This window comes from Athene noctua, chromosome Z, assembly GCF_965140245.1.
Source record: "Athene noctua chromosome Z, bAthNoc1.hap1.1, whole genome shotgun sequence".
Lineage (NCBI taxonomy): Eukaryota > Metazoa > Chordata > Aves > Strigiformes > Strigidae > Athene > Athene noctua.
Genome location: NC_134077.1, coordinates 89,407,573 through 89,423,714, shown reverse-complemented (window position 1 = coordinate 89,423,714; position 16,142 = coordinate 89,407,573). Strand labels below are relative to the sequence as shown.

At 38.9% G+C, this 16,142-nt stretch overlaps 1 protein-coding gene across 3 annotated transcripts in view; it reads left to right on the top strand.

Annotated features, from left to right (window-relative positions):
* ARB2A (ARB2 cotranscriptional regulator A) overlaps positions 1–16,142 on the top strand; it is a 266,094-nt gene that overhangs the window by 17,558 nt on the left and 232,394 nt on the right. Inside the window, exons 2-4 of one of the 3 annotated variants that reach the window (XM_074932813.1) lie at positions 6,040–6,108; positions 9,919–10,020; positions 12,625–12,725. In XM_074932813.1, the coding sequence (XP_074788914.1) occupies positions 6,048–6,108; positions 9,919–10,020; positions 12,625–12,725 (264 nt within the window). In that variant the 5' untranslated portion in view covers positions 6,040–6,047. Of the gene's footprint in view, positions 1–5,984; positions 6,109–9,918; positions 10,021–12,624; positions 12,726–16,142 lie in introns of all 3 variants that reach the window. The other 2 variants (XM_074932812.1, XM_074932814.1) reach the window with 2 other exon arrangements.

Genomic DNA, 16,142 nt, shown 5'->3' with positions numbered 1-16,142 from the left:
CACTGGCAGGAAAATCTGATTCTGTAATTAAAGATTTCTCACACCTGTTTTTCAAATAATTATATTGCTTCAAAATTTGTTTCCTCATCAACTGAGATGTAGCCCCATGCACTAATGGAACAACACAATACAAACTGTGCACTGAATATATCATTATTACACATTACATGGGCTTTTTCTGAGGCTTCAGTTGCAGACTGTTAGTTCTTCATAAACATTAATTCCTTGGATATTCCCTAGCATCTGCTGGTTTTGGAGAGTTCTTACTGGCCTTTTAGAGGAAGGTGGTGGTGAAAGATGTCTTGAAGTTAATGTTGCTCATCATGGGTACTGAGATTGGGAAAGCTAGGGAAGGTTCTTCGAAGTTCATCTTAAAACAGGAATCCAGTGGTCCATAATTCTGAGCATTGAAGGAAATCACTCACACTTGAAAGCCCAGAAGATGAGAAATACAGAAAAAAAAAAAAAAAAAGAGGTTCTCTGAGCACATTTTGTGTTTGGGGTGTTGAGTAGTCCATGAGAACACCTGCAGATTGCTCCTGTGAACGCAGTTCTCCCAGGCAGTGTTCTCCTGCCTTCACTGAAGGATCACTTTTTTTGTCCACAGAGTTGCTTGCCTGATTTGTTAGGTAAGAATCCTTCTGCGTTATCAGAAGTAGGGTTCTCCATATGCTTGATTATTGTTATTCTGCATATTCAAGAGAGTATTTCATTGTGCATTGTTGTGATTTAGTCCCTGTAGGCAGCCAGACCCCCCTCCAGCTGCTCACTCACTCTCCCCACAGTGGGCTGGGGAAGAGAATCAGAAGGGTGAAAGTGAGAAAACTCATGGGCTAAGATAAAGACAGTTCAGTGGGGAAATCAAAAGCCGTGCACGCAAGCAAAGCAAAATAAAGAATTGCATGTGCTCAGCCATCCCCAGGCCAGCCGGGCCCCGTCACCGTAACGGTGACTTGGGCAGACAAACCATCACTCCGAACGTCCCCCCTTCCTCGTTCTTCTTCCCCAGCTCTGTCTGCTGGGCGTGAGGCCGTACGGTGTGGGATATCCCTGGGGGCAGCTCTCCCGGCCGTGTCCCCCCCGACTCCTTGTGCACCCCCGGCCATGGCGGGTGGGGTGAGGGGCAGAAAAGGCCTTGGCTCGGCAGAACCAAACACCCCCGAGTCAGCAACACTTTTCAGCACAAATCCGAAGCTCCATACAATCTACTGTGAAGAAAACTAACTCTATCCCAGCCAAACCCAACACATTTATTTAAAGCTGTTGCTGCTACAGAAGAATTCTTGATGATCATTTTGAACTTCGTCTTTGGTTGATATCATCAATCATGCTGTAAACCTCCCAGAGGCTGTGTTGAGGTTGTGCTGCCTCTCTTTGTATTATTTTGACATGTTTATTTGTTCATATTTACATGCATATGTTGATGAAGGTCACTTCCAGCATTTCAGGAAAGCTAAACTGAAACAATTAAAATGGAATCGTGTTGACTCTGCCTTTTGTAAACAACTGAGTTGCTGCCATGGTTAGGACGCTAATGCACATAGCTTGTAGTCCTCTGGTTTTTGAGCTTACGGGGTAAATAACACAGGAAAGTAGCTGCTGTGCAAATAAATCAACCTTTGGTGTCGGCTGCAGTCGTGTACATTATCAGCAGGTTCCACCACCATTTGGTAGAATGTGAAGATGTACTGAGATTCAGGGACTTTGGGATCCTTGCCAGTTTCTTTGTATTCTAGTGGTTAAAGATCCTGCTCTTCCAGCATTTATTACTCCCCTCCTGTGCGTCTTCCCTCTGGCTTTTTGCAGCTGTAGGAGCATGCTCTAGGCAAATAGGTACATTTTCTGGAAATTCTGATAAGTCTTAATAAACCTATATTAAATGTGTGCAAAAAGCAGTTTTTACTCGAGCAGATCTGGGCAGGCTTTAAGGGTAATGGCAGGAGGCACACACTGCTAAGCTCAACCTCTGGCTAAATTTCTGATCTCTGCAACATGGAGATGCTGTAGCTGCTCATTAACAGCAGAACTGAGGAGAAGATACTGTCTCTGAACCTTCTTATGCAAGAGGTAGACATTTTAGCCTAACTTTTTCAAAACCATTTAGTCTAAAGCAGACTGGAAATAACTGGCTTTCAGAGCTGAAGTTTGGCAAATGTATAGGCATTTGAAAATGGGGTCTTATAAGTGAAAGTACAAACTTAATTGTAGCAGTTGTTACTGATGTCATCTGTAGTGCCCTAAAAGCAGGAATAGATAAAATCTAATTAGACAGAAAATCCTACTAAGATTAAAGTTTGTGGGGTTTGCTCTGTTGAGCCAATAGAGAGAAGAGACTAGAGCCAAACTGTCACCCAGCCATCTCTGAAGGAAAAATGGGTCTTACTCAGTTACCAACCCCATTGCACAAATCTAACCCATACTTGTCCCTAGCTTGCTTGGGATGTTAGTTGATGGAGAACAAGACTCTAATTCAACTGTTTTCTAATAAAGCAGTGCAGCACAAAGAAGCATTCTGATGACTCCTGTCCAGGTTATGTCCAGATAAACTTGATGGACTTGTGCTGTTTGAAAATACTTCTCTGTTTTCATATTATGTCTCACTTGTGGTGAGTTAGCACTACAATTATTTATAGCCTTTATTCGGAACACCTGTAGCATTAACTTAATTTCAGGTATTGCTAATGTAGAGCAAAATCTATATACTGCATTTTTTTCCTACGTTTCTAGCTGCATTTAGACAGTGAAGGATGACTGAAGTCTGTAGAAATCTGTGTATGTGTGCATTTGTTTCAGAGCTGGGATGTGTGATGTGGTATCTAGTTTGATTTGAAGACTAGCACTGTTACATGATCACGACTTTGGTGGTCCAAACTTCCAGTGCTGCTTTACAGACAATTAAACATGTATGTATATTCCCTTACGTGTGCAAAGCTCTCTTATGTTTGGTTTTTTTGGGGGGTTAGGTGTTCTGGTTTTGTTTTTATTTAATGACCATTTGTTTGTGCACACTGCATTAATAGGGGTATGATGAAAATGCAGCCTTGTTGTCTCATGTAAAACCATGAAAACAGAATATTTCTGCCGTCAAATTATTTTAAGTATTGTTGTGTGTCGAGTTGAAGAGGCACTGAATACGCATAAGATATTTTGTGACAGAATACTTAAGTTTGCCTGGGAAAGCAAGATACATACGGATAAATATACTTTTTCTTGGCAATAAATTTACTTACTGTGTTTCTTCAGGTGAAATAGTAACTTGGTTTTTAGGGAGTACGCTTGCTGTAGCTAATGAAAAAAACAATTGCAGAAAAGATGGTTTTGAAAGAATCATCTCAGTAATTGTACAGAACAACACATTTAAAATAATCTGTATTCATTACAAGAAACTTAATGATGGTATTTGTGAATTATGTGGAATGGTGTGTGTACGCAACTGCAGATCACTGGGGATTGGAACTCACGCCTAGAATAAACTGCAGTTCCTGCATTTGCCTATAAGCAACCATTCAGAGAGCTTTATAATTTTCCCACTGTTCATTTCTGCACCACCAGACTATAGTTGATTCGACACCTGTCTGTCAAGGAAAGGAAATCCAACCCTCTCATCTAATTTCTTCTGTTTGTCATTTAAACAAATATCAGTGAGGGATTCAACAAAATGCTGTGTTCACACAAACAATGCGTAAAATACTGTGTGCTTGTTTCATCCTCATTCTAATATCAAGTCCTCCCTCCAGTGGCTGCTGTAACAGTTTTTTTACTTTGTCAAAAAGAACAGGAAATTCTCTCTCTCAAAGCTAAATTCTGATTTATTTGTTTATTTATTTTAGTGCTTCCAGCTTGGCAAGTGAACCTGTTATCTACTCTTGTGAGTGGCAGGGTCTTCATCTGTTAAAGGAAGAAGAAGGGTATCCATTGTAAAGACAAGAATGCCGGGGATTCTTGGTTTCTACATTGATTTATCTGATTAGGGCATGAGGGTTAGTTTAACAAGGTAAACCTGTTCAGATAAATTTTATGTTTCTTCCCTTGGGTAATAACAAGTCTTCGAGCACCTGTATGTATTTTTTAACTGCATTAAACTACCTGTACCCCGTTATGAATTTTCAGATGTTGTGTGGTGAGGACCACCCCATTTGTATGACTAGAATAATTTTCTTCTGGACTATCACAAAACACTATCACTATCATTTTCTAGCACTTCTAGTAATTTTGACTGGAATGGGTTAGGGTTTTTTTCTAAACGATTTACTAGAATGTACATGGTTTTGTGCTGCAAATGTACAAACTAATGATGGACAAGATTTTGTATTTGGGGATCTTTTGTCAGTGGAGCATTTGGAAACATCAGAGAAGAGTCTTTAAAACCATCCACATGTGTGAATTGACGTTTGAGTCATTTTAATATTTACATCAACTATGTTACACACTAGAAAATACAAAAAAGTCTCTGAGGTTTTGCTGTTATTTTTGTTGATTACTTCTGTTATGAGTGCTAACATGATTAAAGTGTTAGCCAAAAGATGCACATTTTAACTGAATCATGTTGAGTTGTGTCATAATTTAACAAGTACACATTCTAAGCAGAGCTTTCCTGGTGGAGTTGTGTCTTTAAAAGAATTTTGGCAGTGTACTGTCATTTCCCATCAGCTTAATCTGAACAGCCTTCTGCAGAGGAAGCTGTCAGTCTCCCATAGGTCCAATTTGTGGAATGGATTATTGAACTTTCTTGAACCCCAACTTAAAAAAAACAAACAAAACACCCACCCCACCCCCCAACCCTCTCCTTAGTTAATAACTATTACCCCCTTAAATTGCTGTGGTTTTCCTTAACCTTCAAGAAAATGTCATGTCATGGCTTTCTCTAAAGACAGTAGAAAAATAGTCTCTATTATGCTTTACTAGTTTTTAAATTTTTTTCTGCTGCCTTTACAGTGAGCTGCTGTTACTTAAAAGAAAACAATTTGGGGTTCTTTCTTACAGGTCTGAGTATTAGGGAGCCAGTAGTACAGTCGGTGAATCCTATTACTCTTTGTTTGAAAGTTACAAATTGCTACAGAGATCCAGTTCATGTGAACTCATCTATGATAAAGTATACTGGGGAGAAGAATAAAACAAATTGTTAATGACTGACAGATAAAACAAAGAACCGAAAAAGATGAAGGGGAAAAAGAATTCAACGCACAGAAGTCTTTTTATTGAGAAGGAAGAAGTGGCGATTGTGATGTAGTTTTCTCCCTTGGTGTCAGATTCAAGATGAAAGAGATTGCAGATTTGAATGTCTGGGTTGCCTTCTGTGTGACAGGAGAAATTCAGAAATATTTTGCACGTAAATTCTCACCTTCAGTATATTGGAAGTTCATTCTGTACCTGGACATTTAAATATTTCAGTGCTGATAATGTATTGTAGAAATCACAGTGGTTTAAAACTGCTCCGTCTAATTTTACTAAACCAAAACTGTATAGCACAGTGAGAACAATAAAGTGGAGTTAATTAGTGAAGAAAATTATTAAAGATTGTGGATGTTCTGTTGATTATGATTTGTTTTTTTCTTGTGTGTTCTACTTCGGACAAAAAAAATGTGGTGCTTCTCCAAAAGGCCTATCATTTACTGATGTTACATCAGAATCACAGAGAAGTTATCTATTAGCTATGTGTCCTTTTAGGATTAGGGAGAAGTTAATGTTCATTCTTCTGAACTTGAATCTTTGACCAAACGTGATGCTGCCGTGTGTGTCACACTTTGTTGTTAAACGTCTTGATCCAGGATAGCGTGGTGAGACTTTAGAGTGTCCGGTATAAGTTTTGAAGGACAAGAAATAGAATTTAATTTTACCTTACATATCACAGGGTTTTATAATACTAGGGGAAGTTTTGCTTTTAGAACAAGTTCTGTTATTTTGTGATGTAAGCAGTAGCAAATGAGATCTGTTGCAGCAGAAGTCGATAAATTAGTTTATTTCCAATTCCTGTTGATTTTCAGATTGTCCTTCGAAGATCAATGTACATTTACCTCAGTATTTTAAATCTGTTGACAGTTTGGGTAATGATGGCTCAGCTCCAGCAAGGAGGCCCAGATGAAAAAGAGAAGACTACTGCATTAAAGGGTATGAGTCTTTTTGCCTTTTTTTTAACATATATTGACATTTCAGAAACAATTATTAAGGAAAGGAAGATAGTTTGATACAACTAACTATGGACTGGAGCCTGGGAATTGTAGTACTGGAAGATACTATTAGTCCATCTCTGCTAATGCTTTTTGTCTAATGGTGTGTCCATTATCAGTATTTCATAAGATGATACGAAAAATAACGATCTGTGGTAAGAGTAGCAGATTAAGATGCCCATTAATTTTTTAAATTTTTCCGAATTATCCCTTGAGAAAGTTGACTGGTGCTTTTGTGTTCTTAGTTTCTGGGATTTATCATTTAATTTTTATGCCACTTACGATTTATAATTATGCAACCATATAACAGCTTTTAAAAATCTCTTGGACTAGGATGTTAGCAGGAAAAACATTTTCAGGACATTGATTTCCATGCTGATTTTATAAAGTTTCTTTGTACTGCTTGTTTTTTAAAAAAATAAATGAAGTGACTTAGTAGAGTAATTTTCTTGAGGAAAAAATAAATAAATGACATCTTTTAGATAGTTTTTTTTTCAATACTGGAAGTACATGGAGTTGGTTAGACCTACAAGTAAGCTAACCAAGCACGGGATTTAAAGTGCTTGCATCACACACTTACTCTCTAAATTGTCTTTCAAAAGCAAAGAAGAATATACCTTGCAACTCCAGTGTAAAAATTGAATTTCTACCAAAGTATTATTAGAAATATACGTTCTACTATACAGTGATAGTAGATGGTGTTTCTTCAGTTGCAGGTGTTTTTTTGTGGAATGTTTGGTGAAAACCTACATGGTGCTTTTTTCAAACCTTGTGCTAATTCTGTCAAATTAGTATATTTTGTTTGGAAAAGCAAAACTCCCATTTTTATCCTTGGCATTAATTTGATATCCGTTAAGGGTTAGTGTCCGAGAAATACTCCACATAAATGAAAACTTTCTGTGAGGGTGTTGTTTTCTTCATGTGATCTAGTGAACAACCGTTGAGCTATAGAAGATCTCCTGCAGATCAGTTTTGGGCTCTGTTGGATTAGTCTTGAATTGAGTTGGAGAGTCCAAGATCTTTGGTGAGAATGGTGGATCAGATCGTGAAAGAATCTCAAAGTTATAAGAACACTTCAGCTAATTTTAACTTGAAAATTTGCACAAAAAGAAAGTGTCCGTGTCGGTGATTGGAGCACACACCAATTGCAGCCTTCCCGAGAGACTCTGATGGAAGCTGTAAGTCATGACAAGCTATACATACTGCAGATAAGCTTAATGTAGTTCATATACTATTGCCCTTGCTGCTCAGGAGATGGATATTTTATTATACAGTTACTGTCACTTCTGTGTAAACACATTTCCAACTAGATCACAGTAAGAAGACATGAAAACTGTTGAAATTAAATTCTAGAGGTGTGGTGTGACTGGAGTCCCTTTACGAAGGAGACATGCTGAAGGCTGCTTTGCTGCCTTGGCATTGTGAGAGTACAGAGGAAGAAGGGGCATGCTTTTTACATCTCTGACAAAGTTCTGTTCTTTTCTCCTGTTGTTTGGTTGAGGACCAAAGCAGCTGCCCAGAACTTTCAAGGGACAGTGGACAAGGACAAGCACATGATTGCTTATGTGAATTGAATGTCATGGGACTTACTATTAAATAGATGTGATGTAGAAGTGAGCTACGGTTTGAGAAGGCCACACTTAGAAGTCTTCCAGTCAACACCTGATGTTGTATAGCTATTTAGATAGCACGGAGATGCTCAGGTACCACAGTACAGGTTGGAGAGATGTTGAATTTCAGTGTCCATACAAGATGGCCATTGGTCCTCCCGCTTTACCCAGTGAAGTCACTTAGAGAAGAAGCAGCTGGAGACAGTCATATGGACACTGGAGTGAATGTCATTGAACCTGAAGAGTTATGAAAGAGCAGGCCAAGAAACTCTCAAGAGTGTTGAAGCTAATTTTCAGTACATTTAAAAGGCCGTAGAAATTTCAAAAGATTAATTTACCAATACTAAGCTTAGGCAATGTGAGTAATCTATAGGCTTGTCACTGGCTTCAAGATGAAGCAAAAATAGTGGTACAAAACCCATTCAAATAATGATTTTAAGTAAATAAAGGATGGAAGTATAGTTAATGTCAAACAAGGCGAGTTTAAAAAAAAAAAGAGTCTTTTCAAACTGTTTTCTTTCCTTTGAGCTACAGCTTTGGATGGTAAAGGTAGTAAACCAATATACTTAGAATACTTAATCCATTTCCTTGGTAATACTCGGTATCTTGATTTCTGAAACAGTCATAGTTCAAAGTCAGTGTAGCCCTCCTGAACTGAAGGTTTGTGTGGTCTTCAAATTCATATAGGAGAAAGCAGGAAAATGCATTCCAGTGGAATCCTGCTGAATCATTTCTTGATGATTTTTTCTTAATAATCAGAAAGTATATTAAAAGGATAGCGTTGGGTTGTGTGGGTGATGAGCAGTGAGGAGAGGGGAGGTGATGATTATCTGTGTATGCAGTAATTGTTAAGTAGCTAGATGCAGCAAAGGGTGTCCCCGTGTGCTTTCCTCTGGTCACGTGAAAATCCTTTGTCCTGGTTAATTTTTCTTCTCAGTAGCTCGAACAGGGCTGTGTTTTGGTTTCAGTATGGATTTGTTACATGAAAACTGTCGATAACGCTGATGGTTTCAGTTGTTGCTAAGTTCGAGGTCTTTCCAGCTTCCCGTGTCCCGCTAGTGCTCAGGAAGCTGGGAGGGAGCACGGCCACAGGGCCAGGCCCAAACGGGCCAATGAAATATTCCCTATCAGGTAATGTCGTGCTCAGTATATAAAGGAGAGTCGCCGGGAAAGGGGGGGTTCTCTCTCGGTTCTGGGACTGTGGTCTGGGGATCTTGGCTTCTCAGGGATGGCTAGCCAGGAGCAGGCTAGGTGTCAGTCAGCAGGTGGTAATCAGTTGCGTTGTGCATTATCCATTTGTACATTCTATTATTTAATAACATGGTTTTATTTCAATTATTAAACTGTTTTTATCTCCACCTATGAGTCTCCTTACCTTTACCCCACCCCGCCCCGGGCAGGGGAGGGTGAGAGAACAGCAGCGTGGTGTTTGGCTTCTGGCCAGGTTTAAACCACCACATTCTTAAATCTAGGGTAAAGAATGCAGCCCATACTTATTTTTTAGTGGGCTTTCATTAGTGGATGCAGGCTTTACTAGATTATATCATCCTAGTCTGAAAGGAATGTGTTTGTCATGGCTTGCTATAAAATGGATGGCAGTTTTCTCTACCTCGAGAGTTATTAAAGGAGGGTGGTTGAGAGATAACTCAGTCTGTTTGGGTATCGAAGGGAAGGTTAGGGAGTGTTGTGATCACGCAGCTGGTACCTGCCTGTGTGATGACATGCATTTGATAATCTGAGCTCTTCAAGGAGGCAAACAAGAATGTATCGATGACTTGATATTGAAGCAAGATATGGATCTTGGCTTAGTGTGAACTTACCAGAGACATATTTCTAACATTGGGGGTAATGAATCACTGAAACAAATCACTATGTCTTTGGTGGCTTCTCTGTCCTTGGACATTTTCTGGTCAACATTAGAGATAGAGAGGCAAATAAATAAATAAAAAGATACTGACATTGAGGCCCAGCATTTGAATCTGGAACGAGGTTTCCCATAATGAGGTCCTGTGTTTAGTAATACGTAGGATGTCCTTCTGCCCTTAGCATCTACAAATCTGAACAAATACATTTTGTCAGTGATAATAGTGAAATAAAAAAGACATAGCATGCATTATGTAATTTTTCTCTTCCTTTTTTAGATTTATTGTCTAGAATAGACTTGGATGAACTAATGAAAAAAGATGAGCCACCACTTGAATTTCCTGATACTCTGGAAGGATTTGAGTACATTTTTAATGAAAGTAAGTCGTATATGCTTTGTGAAGGCTATACTTAGAAAAATGTTGAGAGGTTATCAGAACTTTAATTATGCCTTATAAGACCCTATTAGAATTTCACACTTTTCTGTTAAGAATAAAATTTTAAGCCTTAGTGTTAACAGACTTGTAAATCTAAGTAACATTTTTTTTATTTCATAAAACTGTCACGAAAATCCCTCATTTTATACAATACTGTAAGTTTGTACTATGCATACTTTATTACTTCCTGTTTTCCGTTACAGAAGTGTTGATATAAAAATTCTGAAAGTAATTTCTGCAGCAGTAGCATTAAAAAGGAGAATTAAAGAGTGGTCCCTCGCTTAAGAAATGTTTTACTTACTGATTGATCTTTATGCATGTTAAAAAGTTATTATTTAGATAATAACTTAGCCCTGCCATTTTGCCCGTACCAGTAGGAAAACACCTATTTATGTCGATGGAAGGATAAGCAGTGTGATACTCTTCTGGCGTGGGTCACGGTTTTGCATTACAGCGAAGTGTGTGATGACAAGTACTTCCAGTTACCTGAATCTGCGTGATAAATGAGTTAGTAGTATTTATAATTTCTAGTGCATACATTTTAAAATCCAGCTGAGAAATAAGCCTCTGAGCTAAAGTAATACCAGACGTCAGGAAATGGCTCTTTAAAGATTGTTTGAAACCTGTAGGACAAATGGGGACGTTTACAATTCTACTTCCTTGCAGTGCCTGTTCTGTGAACAGAGGAACTTTAGTTTCTAAATCTGCCTGTCTTATATCTTCCACTTTTAAAGAAAAAAAAGAGCTTTCCTTTAAATGATAGTCATTTATGCAACACTTAGCTTTTTAATACCCTGATGGCTTTCACAGGAAGGTACTTAGAGACTAAAAGTGTCATGAAAGTGATGCTCTTTCTTTGATGGGAGGGGTTCAGCTCTGTCACTTTTCAGCTCCTTATTTTTAGATCTGCACAGTGTCTACTGTCTTCCTTACTGACTTCAGAGTTAATGGTTCATATGTGGTTGATAAAAAGGGCTGAAATTTGAATTTTGGGGAATGATGTTTTAGAATTATGTTATTGAATATTCCATCACTAACCTCACAGCCTGAGTGATTTCCATAGAATGCAGCAAAATCTGTTACCTGTGTTACTGGTCAGCAAAGCAAAAAGGTCTCCCTTTTGCTTTTGTACATTTAATTCAAATGTTCAGTCCTGTACTCTTATGTCATAATCATGCTTCTTTTTATGATAGAATAGTAAGGAAGATTTTTATCAGATTTAAAGAATTTAAAGAAGACAAGGGTTCTACAAAGCCAAAGGAAAAATATACCAGATATTTGCTCCACTGTACTTGTGGAGAGAGCAACTTTGCATATTATTGAATAGCATACTTGAAGAGTAGCTAGCTGAGAAGAAACAGCTGAAGGTAGAGTTATGATGGAAGTATGTGAAGAAGGATATTTGGACCTGAGACAGGGGTATGAAGTAGGGGAGAAATATCTCCCTGGTCTCTGGTACACGACGTAAGACAGATCTGGAAAAAAAGTCAAATAAGCAGATAGGCATAAATATTAGAGATACCAGATCTTAAATATTTTATCTAAAATGTCGAGAATCAAAATATAAAGGTCCTGAAGAGGTGTGAACTAAGTTAGAAATTTCTTACTATTCAAGAGGAAACATTTTGCTGAGAAATCTTACTTTCATCATGCAGACATTTCAGTTTTCAAAGGAGGTACTTGTACGTATTCCTGGTTTTAATGTATCTCTGATTTACTGCAACTTTGTGATGCTCTGAGACCATAACTTTGAGCTTTGTCTGATAAGCTGAACTGGTGAGGTACCTGTTTTCTGCAGTTTCCTTCTTATTTGGTTGCCATTTTATTTTTATGGTTATTTTAACGCTGGCCGTGTCTTTGTCTGTGGTTGGGTATGCTGCTGAACTTGCTACAAGCCAAGCCAACTGCAGAAAGTTGTGTTGGAATCTAAGAATAGCATGTGCTTTGGCTCTGATAGAGCGTTCTCCTTTGTTCTACTGTCGTAATCTCAGAGTACTCTGAAACTAAGAGCTCTTACTTGATTGCACGGTGCCTAGGAGTGGAGATATTTACCATAATTGTGGACATGGGTTTTCTCAGATTAATTTGGAACTTTGTTAATCTTGAAAATAAAAGTTTCCTTTCCTTCCAGCCTCCAGCCCAATTTGTACTCACGTTTCTTCATAAATGCAGTTTGTTTTGAAGTTGGGTATTTGTAGCTACAGTTTGGCCACCTAATTGACACTGCAGATCAAATATTAACTGCTGCTGTTTACATTTCAGTCTTAATTCGTAGCAGACGTGCAAAGCAGTTTGACTTACCTGCACGTAATTTCACTGTCATCACTTGTGTGTAGGCTTACCTAGCTACATGGCACCATTCAAGGGGAATGTGTTTTGTTATGCTACGATTGTTTTCCTTCAGAAATGCTGTAACCAATAGAGAAGGAATTCATAACAGACCAATTTTTAGATGTGGATTTCTTTTAAAATTTTCAGTGATTAAATTTATCTCGCTTTTAATGAAGAAGTCTATTTAAATTTAATGCTTTTTTTTTCTTTATGCAGAAGGGCAGTTGAGACACATGAAAACTGGGGAGCCATTTGTTTTCAATTATCGTGAAGATTTGCATAGATGGAACCAAAAGCGCTATGAAGCTCTTGGAGAGGTATATTAATTGTGTGCATGCATGCATGCGTATATATATTGTTGTGCTGGTTTTTGTTATATTTCTCTATAGAAATGATACTTTTATATATATTAAGAAAGGTGTAGTGAGGCTGGAGTAATTTAAAAAAAGGTATTTTGGGATTTGTTGCATGTTAATGCTCTAACAGTAATTTCCATTATTTGTTGTATAGCTGAAGATGTGATACAGACTACAATTTGACTTTGTGTGTTCATCTACATTACACAAATCAGAGAATATTGTACAGTGTGGGATTTTCTTTAACTTTCTTCTCCACAAGGCAAAGCACTGGGTACAAAACTGGCATTTTACTTTCTAGCTGAAGATGAATGTATTGGCTGGTTTTCTCATGTTACAGGAGATACCAGGAGCCACTTGTTTGATTAAGTAGAGCTCTGATGATTGATTGATTGATTGATTAAATATTTGTTGATGTATTAGATACTTGGATTCTACTGGTGCTTCCCAGGCTTTCTGCTGAGAGGTTGTGGATGTATTAGGTGTAGAAGTGACTGACCATGGTTCCTCTTCTATGTGAAAATGACTGATTTCAGTGACATGCTTATTGTCACGCTTCAGGAGTCAGACCATTGACTGGAGAAGAAAGGCATCCGATCTCAGTGAATGCAAAACAGCGTGTGCTGAGGGCTCCCTTCCACTGCCCAGCAGAAAGAACAGCCTCGGCATGCTGACCTCTAGGTAGTCACGCTGCTCACGTCAGAGTGGCTTTTGGAGAAAGGGGGTGCACAGTTCTGTGCACAAACTAGGGTCTTTTTCTGAGAGGCTCTATCACGTAGCCCAGCCGTTTCTGTTGGAATCGTTACGGCTTGTCATTCAAGAACTGCCTTTGCCTCATGGCTTGTCTACTCTCATTAGTGTTATTGTTTTAGTAAGGATAAAACACATTTATTCCCCACTTACTCTTTCTGTTGCATTAATTCAGACTACTCAGAGATATGTTTGATAGTGCATGTTGAGACATTTTGTCTTTTAAACTTTCTTGTTGTCACAGTTTAACCCCAGTGGGCAATTCAGCCCCCCCACAGCCGCTTACTCGCTACCCCCCGTGGGATGGGAGAGAGATGCAGAAGGGTAAAAGTGAGAAAATTTGTGGGCTGAGATACAGGAGAAAATGTGTGGGCTGAGATACAGTTTAATAGGTAAAGCAAAAGTTGCGTGTGCAAGCAAAGCAAAACAAGGAATTAATTCACTGCTTTGTATGAGCAGGTGGGTATTTATCTTCAGGCTTCCTCCTGCATGACGGTGACCTGGGAAGATAAACACCTTGCTGGATGAAAACGCCAAAGGTGTCCCCTTTCCTTCTTCTTTTCCCCCATCTTTTTTTGCTGAGCATGACACTGTATGGCATGGAATATCCCTTTGGTCATTTGGGGTCAGCTGTCCTGGCTGTGCCCCCTCCCAACTTCTTCTGCACCCCCAACTTGTACGCTTGTATATTAAAAAGGAAACTAAAATCTTTGAAATGACAACCAGACCTACACTGTTTCAAAGTTAAGAGTATAAACCATCTTGATGGACTTTCTTGGATGGATAAATAAGTATATACTTACATTTATCACCAGACGGTTTCATATAGTTTCTCGTGGTGCCAAGAGTGCATTTGTTAAAGCTGAAGAAATACCTAATTGCTTGGCCTTTTCCAGGTATAGCAGGGTAGTCTCTGGGAACTTCTGTAGGCACAGAGCATACAAGCCTCCATTTCAATAGATGTACTTCTTTCTGTCACAAAGAACTCCTGTTCTTTGAGAATAATTGCTGAAATGATCCCAATTCTTAGGTAAACCATAGTGGATTTTCGGTGGTGCAGTTTTTAATTTTTTGCTCGGACTCTCCATTCTTTTCAGCCTGGGTGCTGTGCTGGATGGGTGTTAGCTGCCCAGCTGTTGAGCTCTGCTTTGTCCTGCCACAGCTTTGTTACAGGGTACTGGTACCTCCTCCTCATTCCTGCAAAAACTGTGGCAGGGGAGGAGATGATGCGGGCTACTACTGCTGCTGCCTCCCGCATCCTTACACCTCAACTGTATGTTTTTTCCAAAACAGGGAATGTCGTACTGCCCAGTCTGTTGCATTGTCTAGATTACTTGACACACACTTCTTCCATCAAGAAGCAGATTGGCACCTGTTGCATGGCCTATGTGTGCAGACCTTTGTGTGTGCCTGTATTGTTCAAATATCCCCATTTTCCAAATAAGTGAGTTGGACAAGACACAACTCTAAAGGTTAGTATGTCTCCGTGTGGATTCCTGTGCCACCACACCTTCTTGGACATGTTTGGCAATGTCAGAATTCCTCATTCTGTACATCTGAATAGCGAGCGCCATGGCTTCAACCCACAGGAAGCCACTTTTTGTGATTTTTGGTTAACAAGGAGGTGTGGTGCGTTCATGGAGTTCGTGCCTTACGTCTGTGATCCATCTTCTGCGTTTTGCTTTAGTTATAGTTATTCTCCGTGCTCAGATCTGAGTGATCTTTGAAAACGCACTTTGTTTATATTGGTGGGTAAAAAGGCAAGGAAAGTGTGAGGTCAGGAATCTGACAGGGCGAATTGGTCTAAGTTGTTTATTTCTTTTATCTTTTTAGAGAAAAAAGAAACTGATCTGTGTTTCAGTCTGTTGTCTGCTAGGGGCTTGATACTACACAGTTCTTCCAACAAGCCACAAATTTATGAATGCACCATTGTCTGGTTTTGGCACTATGGGTGTTTATATAGTTATCTGAGAATGCAGGGGACACTGACCAGCACGACCCTTGGCGTTTGTTCACATAGATAAAACCTTCTTTTGTGCCGTAGATTGGTGGGTCACGGATGTAGATGTTGAATAGTACAGAAGCAGTATATTACCCTCTGATTAGTTGTTCTGTATTCTAGGGTAAAATGTGTTTAGCAAACTGTGATAGCTTAAGAAGCAGCAGCTCCTATCATTCATAAGGTGATGTAGTAAAATCTGGCCTTAGGCCTTTGCTTTGAAACATCATCCTTTGGCTTTAGGAGTTGTCTAATACATATTTGTGGCTGAACGTTTAGGTAGCTGGACATACAGTGAGATGATAAAGTAGCTGGACTTGTATCATCGAACGGAAGTGGCTTATGTATTCAGTGTTTCCATTGTTAGCTCAGTCATTGTATGCTGGTTTTCTGATTTTTAAAGGATATACCCATCTTGCCCAAGGCAATGTTTTTTGTTTTTTTTTTTTTACTGTACATACGTATTGTGGGCTGCTTTTACTGCGTTTTACTAATTTTAAGAACTGGTTGTACTTCCTGGCCTTGTGTTACAGCATCGTTCTCTCTTTCTTGGAGCATTAATAAATTTCCATTTGGTAATCCATGATTTTTTTGCTGTTAAAAGTCATGAATACACTATCTGTGATGTT